Source organism: Rhinoderma darwinii, chromosome 4 (assembly GCF_050947455.1).
Source record: "Rhinoderma darwinii isolate aRhiDar2 chromosome 4, aRhiDar2.hap1, whole genome shotgun sequence".
NCBI lineage: Eukaryota > Metazoa > Chordata > Amphibia > Anura > Rhinodermatidae > Rhinoderma > Rhinoderma darwinii.
Genome location: NC_134690.1, coordinates 397,503,464 through 397,518,164, shown reverse-complemented (window position 1 = coordinate 397,518,164; position 14,701 = coordinate 397,503,464). Strand labels below are relative to the sequence as shown.

The window sequence follows — 14,701 nt, the reverse complement described above, 5'->3', positions numbered from 1 at the left end:
CTCCAGTGACAGAACATGGGCTCCAGTGACAGAACATGGGCTCCAGTGACAGAGCATGGGCTCCAGTGACAGAGCATGGGCTCCAGTGACAGAGCATGGGCTCCAGTGACAGAGCATGGGCTCCAGTGACAGAGCATGGGCTCCAGTGACAGAGCATGGGCTCCAGTGACAGAACATGGGCTCCAGTGACAGAGCATGGGCTCCAGTGACAGAGCATGGGCTCCAGTGACAGAGCATGGGCTCCAGTGACAGAACGCTTCTTTTATTGGATATCATAATACAAAAGTGAACGTTGACGCTGAAGTCTTAAAACCCTGTAGTACACTGGACAGTATTATCTCCATACAAAACGCAAAACTTCTCACAGAGGAGCTCAACAGAACGGTGCAATGCAGACGGCCGTAACGCACACGCTGAACTGCGGCTGCGCCACGGCCGGCAGAACGGTGCCTTAAAGAGACACAACACATAAGAGACAAAGACGTACGCTGAAGTCTCTGCTCCAGGAAGAGAATAATAATAAATTAACTTAGGAATCTCCTCCATGTAAACAAAACTCTGGTCAGAGGGAAAGTCGCCCCGGAAATGAGTTATCCAGACATGTCAGCCGGCAGCCCCTCCGCATCAAAGGCCTCCTCGGGAATAGCACCTTGGCTCTGGAGAGGGAACACAAAAAATAATTAAAAAAATAAAATAAAAATACAAAAAAAGGTCACTATATAAAAAACTAGTTATACATTTTTATTTTTTTTAAAGAGACAGAGTCACTGACAGCCGGCGAGCCTGAAGAGAAGACGAGCAGTTTTTACGGTGGTCACATAGACAGCGATCAGTGATCTATGTATGAAATAGAGGAGGCGGCGGCGGCGGCAGTACCGCCGTCTCTACTGGTCCCAGTGATCACGTCATCGCCGGAATCCCAGTAGCAGCGAAAAAACGCATGCGTCTTTGCCACAATTTGCATTTCTGGTGCGTTCTTTGGAATGTGTGTGAACGCCTCCTAAGGGTAAGTTCACACACACGTAAAATACGGAGCGATTTTCAAGGGAAAACAACCTCTGATTTTCAGCCGTTTTTGAAACCACACTTTTTTTGCAGCCGTTTTTCGAGCGGTTTTTCTATTGACACAATGAGAAACGGCTCAAGAAATGACATGCACTTTTTTACAGGGCGTTTTATTGCGTGTTTTTTTCAAACGGCCGCGTAAAACACGCCCCGTCGGAACTAAATGCCGTTTTTTTCCATTAAAATCAACGGGGAGGCGTTCAGCTTCCGTGTTTACGGCCCAAAAACGGCTGAAAATAAGACGTGTGAACATAACCCAGGAGCGACAATTGTCACTATAACATGGAGGATTTTCCTTGTAACAGCCCCGGATACAGTGGTGTAAAAAAAAACAATATAGTAATAAAATTAATAAAGTCACACAATGGGACTTTTCTCATCTTTGAGGGTCATCATAATGCTTAAAAAAAAAATTAAAGTAGCGCTCCACCTGTCAGGAATTGCCGCCATAACGCTAGCCCTGACCTAATCAGCTTAGTTTTGATATATTACATGTCCAATTTAACGGTAGACAGTAATGAACTCCAGTAAAAATTCTACTTTAGGCCGAGTTCACGCGCAGCGTCTCCACCCTGTGCACCGCAGGGGATTCTGGGTGAAAAACCGCAAACTCTGGTGCAGTTTTTCGCCCGGAGTGTCCACTGCGGAAAACTGCAGCACTTAGCGATCTGCTAGCCTGTGATTGGCTGCAGCGGTCACATGGGATGAAACGTTATCCCAGGAGGCCAGCCTGGAGGAAGAAACACAGACTTCTGGGTAAGTATAAGATCTTTTTTCTTTCCGTGTTGCGTTTTTTGCGTTGGCATCGCTGCGAACCTGCCGCAAAAAAACGCAACAAATATCTGCTATTGGTTTTACCTCCCCATTGATTTTAACAGGGAAATCCTGGAACAAATAAGCAGTGATTACGCAAATACAATTGATTCGTGTGGAGGAGATTTGTCTCATCTCATCCACTTTGCGGCTACTGTATTTGCTGCGGATATTCTGTTGCGGAAAAACCGCATTTACGCAACGTGTAAACTGAGCCGTAATGTGCTTTGGTTCAGAGAGCGCCACTGATCAGAGGAACCCCTCCCCCACACATGGAAACGTTCATTGTTATCAGACCTTCAGACCCGCCGCAGGTTCCAGTAGTAAAGTCATTTACCTTCAGGAGAAGAAACGTTTCCTTGGCTTGCTGTACGTCCCAGTTGTTGTCCTGAAGACACCTGTGCAGAAAAGAGCGATCCTGGTGATCCCATGACAACACTTCCAGCTTTCTATCCAAACCACCAAACACATGATGTACAGCCGGCCTGAACCTCTGACCTTACATAGTTACTAACATATCCAGGGGCCACAAGAAACTGCTCTCGCCGGCTCTAAACTAGCCACACCCCCATGACATTTAGGCCACACCTCCAAAATTCATAGGGTTTGACTTTTTATTTTGTTAGTGTCTTAAAGGAGAAACATTTAAGGCATATCCGTAGGTGGAGGTGACTGTAATGACTGCTGCATATCCTACTGTCCCGCTTCTCCGGTATAGGGGGGACGCGGGACCCCAGGTTTCTTATTGATACTCCAAAAAAAGTGTATACTCCAATAAATGATCAAATTCAGCCTCCACTAGGGGGAGCTCCTTGCACAGCTATTTATACAGCTCCCATTGAACACAATAATAAATCTGTATGCAGTGAACTCCCCCTAGTGGCAGCTGTAGACAGCTAGAATTTTATCATTGACCTCTATGGCTGTACTTGTACTTTTATTAGACAACCCGCAGCCTGAACTAATGTATTATCTATATAAAAGAGTATCCGGCACACCAATTTTGAAACAAAAGGTATTTTTTATTTTATTTTTGTTTTTAATGCCAGTGGCAGAGTGCGACGTTTCGGTCTAGGTGACCTTCATCAGGCACTGAGCCGTGCTGGGAAACTGAATTGATGAGCGCTAGTGGTGCTGATAGCGGCTGTATTATCTATTACAATGTACGATGCTGCACTGGTTCTCATAGGAGCGAAACACGACCAAACCCTCAGCTGTGAGAAGTATTAGGTCTGTACAGGTTTTAAGCCTCCGACTATAAATTAGGAATGTTCCCATTTGCTGACAGCAAGCAGGGTTTTTTAACCCGTTAGTGACCGGCCCATAGACTTCTTACGTCGCGGCATCGGAATAAGTAAACAGAGCAGGGAGCTGTCAAATCTCCCTGCTCTCGGCTGCCAGAGGCAGCTGAGGGCTGGGAGCGTCCCTGCTCTGCCGGGTGATATCGATATTAGTATCGATCTCACATGTTTAACCCCTCAGATGCGGTGCACAATAGCGAGCGCCGCATCTGAGTGGTTTTGGAGAGAGGGACGGAGCTCCCTCTCATCTCACTGACACCCGGCGATACGATCGCCGAGTGTCTGTGTCTCCCATGGCAGCCGGGGGTCTAATAAAGGCCCCCAGGCTGCCTGGAGTGAATGCCTGCTAGATCATGCCAGAGGTCTAGCAGATGCCTGTCCGTGTTAAACGGACAGGCAGTAATACACTGCAATACAGAAGTATTGCAGTGTATTATAAATGCGATCGCAGAATCGCATATTAAAGTCCTCTAGTGGGACTAGTAAAAAAGTGAAAGAAAAGTTTAATAAAGTTAATTTAAAAAAAAAATGAAAAACCCAGCTTTTCCCCTTACAGACTCCTTTACTATTAAAAAAACTAAATAAAGTTAAAAAGTTACATATATTTGGTATCGCCGCGTCCGTAACGACCCCGACTATAAAGCTGTTACGTTATTTAACCCGCACGGTGAACGCCGTAAAAAATGTAATAAAAAACTATAGAAAAATTGCTGTTTTCTGTGAATCCTGACTTTAAAAAAATTTGATAAAAAAGTGATCAAAAAGTCGCATCTACTCAAAAATGGTACCAATAAAAACGACAAGTCTTCCCGCAAAAAAAAAAGCCCTCATACGACCGCATCGGCGGAAAAATAAAAACGTTACGGCTCTTCAAATATGGAGACACAAAAACAAATAATTTTGAAAAAAAAGTGTTTTCACTGTGTAAAAGAAGTAAAACATACAAAAACTATACAAATTTGGCATCGTTGCAATCGTAACAACCCGCTGAATAAAGTTATTGTGTTATTTATATCACACGGTAAACGGCATAGATTTAAGACGCGAAAAAGAGTGGCGAAATTTCAGGTTTTTTTTCTATTTCCCACCAAATAAAAGTTAATCAATAAATAATGTCCCCCAAAATGGTGCTATTAAAAAAATACAACTTGTCCCGCAAAAAACAAGACCTTATACAGCTGTGTCGACGCAAAAATAAAAACGTTATAGCTCTTGGAATGCGACGATGGAAAAACGTCAAAAATGGCCTGGTCATTAAGGTCCAAAATAGGCTGGTCATTAAGGGGTTAAAAAGATGAGGAATAGAAACAAAGTATATTAGAAAGTTGCAGGACTTTTGCTCAGCTTTATTTACATAGGACTGAACTAACAGCTGCAATCTTATATATGGGGCGGTCAGGCCGCGTGTCCCAACTACTGGGGTATAAAGAGAATAAGGATTAGTAAGACCCTCAATCACATATTTCTCTCTCTATTACGGACAAAGTAACCGTATTTTAGTAAGAGTTTATTTAGGTGGAGAATCCCTTTCAGCAACATCCTAAACTGGACAGCAGTGAAGCCATAAGATCAGGCTTAGGCTGGAGTTGTTCTTAAAGGGGACGTGCAGGATTTCACGTTAGTGGGATTGAGCTGTAATACCCCACACAACCTGTGGACAGGTGTGGCGCAGTTTCTGGAAGGCAGCCTTTTTTTTTTTTTCCTAATGCTGTACAGCTTGGATTTTGCGGAGACTCCAGACCTTTGCCCATTATCCATGGTGCCCAATGATACTCCTCCAGGGTGGATCATACAGGTGATCTGGTAACAGAATCCCCCACACTCACTTGAGAGCCCAGTTGAGTTTCATCCCTGAGTATTTCGAGAACGAACAGACGGCGTCACTCGCGGCAGGGGGAGGGGTTTGTTCACAGATCGCCAGGATTGGCTGAGGAGATACACGTGGGGACGTTTCTTGCCGGCCGATGTATGAATTGACGATTACCATCTGATCATTTAAGATCTGAGCGCTAAAAAAAATAAAAAATAAAATTTTCCTTACTATTTAAAAAATGTCTGCTTGCTGTCAGTGAATGTCAATATTCTCATTGATACCCAGAAGCTGGAGACCTGTACAGACTTGTATTTGTCAAAATTGTATCCAATCTAGATCATCCTCTGTGAGCTTAACAGCCTGGCCTCAAGGTTGATACATTTTACCTGCACTGATACATTGTAACAAACGATCAGGACAGCAGAGAAATTTGTGTTGCTGATATTAAAGAGGATTGTCTAGACTGGATACAATTGCAGCAAACCCTCAGCTGTGAGAAGTATTAGGTCTGTACAGATTTTCAGCCTCTGTATGCAAACAGGAATGTTTCTATTCACTGACAGCACACAGGGATCATGAAAATGGTACGGAATGGAAACAAAGTATATTAGAAAGTTATTTTAGGATTATAATTTCTTTAGCATGTTGTCAGTAAGCTCAACAGTTGCGCGTTGCATCAGAAAGCAATTTCCATACATCTCCCGTCTGCAGAAGCATTAAGACGCTGTTCACACCTCATTATTTTAATGCATTAGACGTACCCGCCGAGAATGCTCCACAGGGTCCGATGCCCCCAGCCTACACCAAGAGCGTTCCCTTTCGGCATGCTCCGGGCCGGTATGAGTCGGCACACGTTTTTTTTTTCTGTATGGAATAGCGGAGTCTGCTGCACCTTCTACACAGAGGGGTACGGGTAATACCAGTATATACCGGCCCAGCGTATGCCATCAGGACACTTGTGATGGGGCCTATGGAAACATTTGGTCTATGCATCGGGAGCTTTCCATGGGGATAAGCCGAACGTAGGGCTCTAACATAATGTGAACACAGCCTAAGCCATCGGGTGAGTACATGAGAAGTACAAGTATTCCTGACCACAATGCCCCCCCCCCCCCTGTATGATGCATTTTTAAAAGGGGTTGCCCACTTTCTCAAGAATTGATGACCTAGCCACCGAATAGGTCATCAGTATATGATCGGTGCGTGACCGACATCCGGACCCTGCACCGATCCGCAACTTTAGAGGTCGACGTGCACCGGATGTTTGGAACGGGTTGCAGTAGTTGGAGCCGGAAGCAGATGGCTCCGACCACAGCATAGTGGCCGTTCGGCGGAACTGCAGCTCTGCTCCTATTCACTTGAATATTGCAGTACTGCAGCTCGGCCGATATTTGTTGAAGGGAGCCCATCTGCTTCCGGCAACATCGTCCGGCGCCCGGAGTGGTGTGGAGTCCGGGTGTCGGACACGTACCGATCATATACTGATGACCTATCCGATGGCCAGAAAGTGGAAAACCCCTTTAAGTAGTTTTCCTCTTCCATAGGCTCCATCTCTAATTCTGGATTTCCTGAGCTCAGCTCCACAGGGTTCTCCCACGCTCAGGAGCACTGCACCCCCAGCCCACAATCCCGTGCCTGCTTCTAATGAACTAGCAGAGGGTCCTGATCAGTGTCCAGGTGAGAACCTCATGTTCTGGCAGTCTCCATACTGTGACCAATCACCTGCTCCCCCCCGTACCCCCAGCAGTGCTGCCCACAAGGCTCTGGTGCCACACAGTATAAAACTAGGAGTATATAGTATACATGTGTGTGCAGGCAGCCCCCCCCCCCCACTCCCTTATACAGTCTCTCTGCCTCCGCTCTGTGTAATATTATCCCTCAGTGACAAGTTCTGGTTCTCTTGGTTTTTCGGCGAGTGCAGAGATTCTGAACAGTTACAGACGGAGCAACATCCGGGTATAAAGGTGAGAGACGTCTGAGAAGTGGATGGAAAACCTATTTATTTCTTTAGACCGATATACAGCAGTTTATTATCTTTCCATGGACAGGGAGCGGAATGTAACTCTGAAGATGTATAAGCCGTGTGTATCCAGATCTTTCTGACCAACCGCTACATCAATGCCGCTACCCCGTACCAGACACTACACTGAACTACACCAACAACTCTACCCTGTGACCGCTACACCAACACCTCTACCCTGTGCCAGTCACTACACTGGACTGCTGCACCAACACCTCTACCCTGTGCCAGTCACTACACTGGACTGCTGCACCAACACCTCTACCCTGTGCCAGTCACTACACTGGACTGCTGCACCAACACCTCTACCCTGTGCCAGTCACTACACTGGACTGCTGCACCAACACCTCTACCCTGTGCCAGTCACTACACTGGACTGCTGCACCAACACCTCTACCCTGTGCCAGTCACTACACTGGACTGCTGCACCAACACCTCTACCCTGTGCCAGTCACTACACTGGACTGCTGCACCAACACCTCTACCCTGTGCCAGTCACTACACTGGACTGCTGCACCAACACCTCTACCCTGTGCCAGTCACTACACTGGACTGCTGCACCAACACCTCTACCCTGTGCCAGTCACTACACTGGACTGCTGCACCAACACCTCTACCCTGTGCCAGTCACTACACTGGACTGCTGCACCAACACCTCTACCCTGTGCCAGTCACTACACTGGACTGCTGCACCAACACCTCTACCCTGTGCCAGTCACTACCCTGGACTGCTGCACCAACACCTCTACCCTGTGCCAGTCACTACACTGGACTGCTGCACCAACACCTCTATCCTGTGCCAGTCACTACACTGGACTGCTGCACCAACACCTCTACCCTGTGCCAGTCACTACACTGGACTGCTGCACCAACACCTCTATCCTGTGCCAGTCACTACACTGGACTGCTGCACCAACACCTCTACCCTGTGCCAGTCACTACACTGGACTGCTGCACCAACACCTCTACCCTGTGCCAGTCACTACACTGGACTGCTGCACCAACACCTCTACCCTGTGCCAGTCACTACACTGGACTGCTGCACCAACACCTCTACCCTGTGCCAGTCACTACACTGGACTGCTGCACCAACACCTCTACCCTGTGCCAGTCACTACACTGGACTGCTGCACCAACACCTCTACCCTGTGCCAGTCACTACACTGGACTGCTGCACCAACACCTCTACCCTGTGCCAGTCACTACCCTGGACTGCTGCACCAACACCTCTACCCTGTGCCAGTCACTACACTGGACTGCTGCACCAACACCTCTACCCTGTGCCAGTCACTACACTGGACTGCTGCACCAACACCTCTACCCTGTGCCAGTCACTACACTGGACTGCTGCACCAACACCTCTACCCTGTGCCAGTCACTACACTGGACTGCTGCACCAACACCTCTACCCTGTGCCAGTCACTACACTGGACTGCTGCACCAACACCTCTACCCTGTGCCAGTCACTACACTGGACTGCTGCACCAACACCTCTACCCTGTGCCAGTCACTACACTGGACTGCTGCACCAACACCTCTACCCTGTGCCAGTCACTACACTGGACTGCTGCACCAACACCTCTATCCTGTGCCAGTCACTACACTGGACTGCTACACCAACACCTCTACCCTGTGCCAGTCACTACCCTGGACTGCTGCACCAACACCTCTACCCTGTGCCAGTCACTACACTGGACTGCTGCACCAACACCTCTATCCTGTGCCAGTCACTACACTGGACTGCTGCACCAACACCTCTATCCTGTGCCAGTCACTACACTGGACTGCTACACCAACACCTCTACCCTGTGCCAGTCACTACACTGGACTGCTGCACCAACACCTCTACCCTGTGCCAGTCACTACACTGGACTGCTACACCAACACCTCTACCCTGTGCCAGTCACTACACTGGACTGCTGCACCAACACCTCTATCCTGTGCCAGTCACTACACTGGACTGCTGCACCAACACCTCTACCCTGTGCCAGTCACTACACTGGACTGCTACACCAACACCTCTACCCTGTGCCAGTCACTACACTGGACTGCTGCACCAACACCTCTACCCTGTGCCAGTCACTACACTGGACTGCTACACCAACACCTCTACCCTGTGCCAGTCACTACACTGGACTGCTGCACCAACACCTCTATCCTGTGCCAGTCACTACACTGGACTGCTGCACCAACACCTCTACCCTGTGCCAGTCACTACACTGGACTGCTACACCAACACCTCTACCCTGTGCCAGTCACTACACTGGACTGCTACACCAACACCTCTACCCTGTGCCAGTCACTACCCTGGACTGCTGCACCAACACCTCTACCCTGTGCCAGTCACTACACTGGACAACTACACCAACACCTCTACCCTGTGACCGCTACACTAACACCTCTACCCTGTACCAGTCACTACACTGGACTGCTGCACCAACACCTCTACCCTGTGCCAGTCTCTACACTGGACTGCTGCACCAACACTTCTACCCTGTGCCAGTCACTACACTGGACTGCTGCACCAACACCTCTACCCTGTGCCAGTCTCTACACTGGACTGCTGCACCAACACTTCTACCCTGTGCCAGTCACTACACTGGACTGCTGCACCAACACCTCTATCCTGTGCCAGTCACTACACTGGACTGCTGCACCAACACCTCTACCCTGTGCCAGTCTCTACACTGGACTGCTGCACCAACACTTCTACCCTGTGCCAGTCACTACACTGGACTGCTGCACCAACACCTCTACCCTGTGCCAGTCACTACACTGGACTGCTGCACCAACACCTCTACCCTGTGCCAGTCTCTACACTGGACTGCTGCACCAACACTTCTACCCTGTGCCAGTCACTACACTGGACTGCTGCACCAACACCTCTATCCTGTGCCAGTCACTACACTGGACTGCTGCACCAACACCTCTACCCTGTGCCAGTCACTACACTGGACTGCTGCACCAACACCTCTATCCTGTGCCAGTCACTACACTGGACTGCTGCACCAACACCTCTACCCTGTGCCAGTCACTACACTGGACTGCTGCACCAACACCTCTACCCTGTGCCAGTCACTACACTGGACTGCTGCACCAACACCTCTACCCTGTGCCAGTCACTACACTGGACTGCTGCACCAACACCTCTACCCTGTGCCAGTCACTACACTGGACTGCTGCACCAACACCTCTACCCTGTGCCAGTCACTACACTGGACTGCTGCACCAACACCTCTACCCTGTGCCTGTCACTACACTGGACTGCTGCACCAACACCTCTACCCTGTGCCAGTCACTACCCTGGACTGCTGCACCAACACCTCTACCCTGTGCCAGTCACTACACTGGACTGCTGCACCAACACCTCTACCCTGTGCCAGTCACTACACTGGACTGCTGCACCAACACCTCTACCCTGTGCCAGTCACTACACTGGACTGCTGCACCAACACCTCTACCCTGTGCCAGTCACTACACTGGACTGCTGCACCAACACCTCTACCCTGTGCCAGTCACTACACTGGACTGCTGCACCAACACCTCTACCCTGTGCCAGTCACTACACTGGACTGCTGCACCAACACCTCTACCCTGTGCCAGTCACTACACTGGACTGCTACACCAACACCTCTACCCTGTGCCAGTCACTACCCTGGACTGCTGCACCAACACCTCTACCCTGTGCCAGTCACTACACTGGACTGCTGCACCAACACCTCTATCCTGTGCCAGTCACTACACTGGACTGCTCCACCAACACCTCTACCCTGTGCCAGTCACTACACTGGACTGCTGCACCAACACCTCTACCCTGTGCCAGTCACTACACTGGACTGCTGCACCAACACCTCTACCCTGTGCCAGTCACTACACTGGACTGCTGCACCAACACCTCTACCCTGTGCCAGTCACTACACTGGACTGCTGCACCAACACCTCTACCCTGTGCCAGTCACTACACTGGACTGCTGCACCAACACCTCTACCCTGTGCCAGTCACTACACTGGACTGCTGCACCAACACCTCTACCCTGTGCCAGTCACTACACTGGACTGCTGCACCAACACCTCTACCCTGTGCCAGTCACTACACTGGACTGCTGCACCAACACCTCTATCCTGTGCCAGTCACTACACTGGACTGCTACACCAACACCTCTACCCTGTGCCAGTCACTACCCTGGACTGCTGCACCAACACCTCTACCCTGTGCCAGTCACTACACTGGACTGCTGCACCAACACCTCTATCCTGTGCCAGTCACTACACTGGACTGCTACACCAACACCTCTACCCTGTGCCAGTCACTACACTGGACTGCTGCACCAACACCTCTACCCTGTGCCAGTCACTACACTGGACTGCTACACCAACACCTCTACCCTGTGCCAGTCACTACACTGGACTGCTGCACCAACACCTCTATCCTGTGCCAGTCACTACACTGGACTGCTGCACCAACACCTCTACCCTGTGCCAGTCACTACACTGGACTGCTACACCAACACCTCTACCCTGTGCCAGTCACTACCCTGGACTGCTGCACCAACACCTCTACCCTGTGCCAGTCACTACACTGGACTGCTACACCAACACCTCTACCCTGTGCCAGTCACTACACTGGACTGCTGCACCAACACCTCTACCCTGTGCCAGTCACTACACTGGACTGCTACACCAACACCTCTACCCTGTGCCAGTCACTACACTGGACTGCTGCACCAACACCTCTATCCTGTGCCAGTCACTACACTGGACTGCTGCACCAACACCTCTACCCTGTGCCAGTCACTACACTGGACTGCTACACCAACACCTCTACCCTGTGCCAGTCACTACCCTGGACTGCTGCACCAACACCTCTACCCTGTGCCAGTCACTACACTGGACAACTACACCAACACCTCTACCCTGTGACCGCTACACTAACACCTCTACCCTGTACCAGTCACTACACTGGACTGCTGCACCAACACCTCTACCCTGTGCCAGTCTCTACACTGGACTGCTGCACCAACACTTCTACCCTGTGCCAGTCACTACACTGGACTGCTGCACCAACACCTCTACCCTGTGCCAGTCACTACACTGGACTGCTGCACCAACACCTCTACCCTGTGCCAGTCTCTACACTGGACTGCTGCACCAACACTTCTACCCTGTGCCAGTCACTACACTGGACCACTACACCAACACCTCTACCCTGTGACCGCTACACCAACACCTCTACCCTGTGCCAGTCACTACACTGGACCACTACACCAACACCTCTACCCTGTGACCGCTGCACCAACACCTCTACCCTGTGCCAGTCACTACACCGGACCACTACACCAACACCTCTACCCTGTGCCAGACACTGCACTGCTACACCAACGCCTCTACCCTGTGCCAGTCACTACACTGGACCGCTACACCAACACCTCTACCCTGTGCCAGACACTACACAACTACACCAACGCCTCTACCCTGTGCCAGTCACTGCACTGGTTGCCCATCCTCTTCAGAATAAAATTCAAACTTATTCCTCTCACCCACGACGCTCTCCCCAGTGCTGCACCTCCTTCCATCTCCTCCCTCATCTCTGTCTACCACCCTACCCGCGCTCTACGTTCTGCCAACGACCTTAGATTAGAATCCTACCCCAGACAATCAGATTAATTCCCAATATCCACAGTTTTAAATGTTAACATTCGCTAATCGGACTCCTCTCCCAGGCCCCACTATTATTAATCATTAGAACTTGACCCCCTCATTCAGCAGTGCCCCCCACACTCCTTGCACCGCACTGCACTTCATGTCCGCCATACACTGACACCGGCAGGTGACGGCTCCTGCAGCTTTATGTTACCACCGCATGTGTATAAAGAGGTCAGGACCATTGCACTCAACAAGCACTTTCTACATCTTTTGTCTCCCGGATTTCCTCATAGATTGTAAGCTCTTGTGATCAGGGTCCTCACTCTTGTTTGAATTATTAGTTTTGTCAATATGAAATGTCTGGTATGGTCTGCACAACGTACCCCCTGAATTGTAAAGTGCTGCAGAATATATTGGCGCCATATAAAGATTATTATTACGCCATTTAGAGTTAGCGGAAAGTCGAGCCCTACGGACAACGTAACGGCGGCTCTTAGGGGTTGTCACCCAACACTAGAGAAATGTGAAATATAAAAGTGCGAGTCCGAGGTCACATTTGCGGGTCTGATCTCGTACCTGTCTTCTGAGGCCGGGACAATGATGAAGGTTCTTCTGAAGGGGATGTACGGCGTCGGGCGGCAGCTCCGGTCCACTGTCAGGAGAAAGTCCGTCAGTCAACCCCTGTCCAGACACATTCCCCTTATCAATTGTATCAGGAACATTTCGGGGACTTTCTAATATCATTTCACGCGGGTATTGCAGCTCCGCTCCATGGAAGTCGATACCACACACACAAAACCTGTGGACGGGGGTTTTTGGATGGGAGCAGCCATGTTTTCCGTATTTCTGTACAACCCCTTTAAATCGCTGAATAGTCGGAGCGAGTGAAGGAAATAACTCACCTTCCTTGAATTTTCCTTCAACGGTGAAACACACGAGCGATGTCTGAGGAGAGAAGACGTTTATATATGAGACGGGTTAGAAATGGAGGATGATAATCTGAAGGGGCCGTGATGGCGGCCATATTGCTGGCCACTCCGGTCTCCTCCAGACACCACTAAAGTGCATCACATTTTTTAATAATTGCCGGCTATATTTGTCTCTTAGGCCTGATCCACATCACGTTTCTGCCCTACCTTTATCGGGAACGCTCCCAACGTACATGACAAACGTGTCCATGCGGCTCCATCATGGCGTGCTTTTGCCTCCGTCAGGCTGATAGACATCGGCATACATATTTTTTGCAGGATGGAACAACAATATATACTACACTACTCCATCCTGAGGAGTCCAGCTAAAAAAAAACGTATACCGTGCGGTCTACATTTCTCTTAACATGAGAGTCTAGATGTGATGGACGCCACTGTATGGAATCTGTCAGTAGCAACATCCCGAGGGTCAGAGTTCACGGGAAAAGCATCAGGTAGCGCTTGGCCCAGGGACTCCCAGACTGGAGACGCCCCTGATGTCACAATCCATATATGGATAATGATGTCAGGGACTCTCAAGTATAGAGTCCCCTAACCAGAATGTCGGTAGCGCTCTGGCCAGGGACTCTGGGAGTGGAGAATCCTCTGACGTTATGGCCTGTATATAGAAAGTGACGTCAGGGACTCCTACAGAAAACGGAATCACTGGCCACAGCATTGCCGACACTCTGGTTGCAGCATCTTGTCTCATGTGACCGCTACAGCCCATTACAGGCGGCTCCTGTCACATAGAACAAAATGTCATCCCAGGAGGCCGCCTGCACAGAGCAGACGTTGAGCAAGGACGTGTCGCTACAGTAACGCCAGGTGAGGCGAGTATAGGCTTTTATTTTTTCTCCCGCCCTGTCCGCTGTTCTCCGCAGTGGTCGAGCCGACCAAAAATCTGCACCAGATTAAACACGATTTGGTGCGGATTTCCACCCGTAATTCCCTGCGGATCCGGGTCGGATTTGTTGCAAAATATTCTGCAGCAAATCCGAACCCTTGTGAACATTCGCGTCGCTCTTCTCGCACGGTTTTTACCACATTTTCCACAAAATCACGGCATAAAAAAAAC

The 14,701-nt window shown here is 49.8% G+C and overlaps 1 protein-coding gene across 2 annotated transcripts in view; it reads right to left on the bottom strand.

Moving 5' to 3' along the window:
• Nucleotides 1-246: 246 nt before the first annotated feature.
• The window catches only part of LOC142760295 (nuclear RNA export factor 1-like), a 49,263-nt gene continuing 34,808 nt past the window's right edge, over nt 247-14,701 (bottom strand). The window contains exons 17-21 of one of the 2 annotated variants that reach the window (XM_075863414.1): nt 13,558-13,600; nt 13,232-13,307; nt 5,006-5,188; nt 2,216-2,276; nt 247-656 (exon numbers count right to left, since the gene is read on the bottom strand). In XM_075863414.1, coding sequence (XP_075719529.1) covers nt 591-656; nt 2,216-2,276; nt 5,006-5,188; nt 13,232-13,307; nt 13,558-13,600 — 429 coding nt within the window. In that variant the 3' untranslated portion in view covers nt 247-590. The remainder of the gene's footprint in view (nt 657-2,215; nt 2,277-5,005; nt 5,189-13,231; nt 13,308-13,557; nt 13,601-14,701) is intronic. The other variant, XM_075863415.1, reaches the window with a different exon arrangement.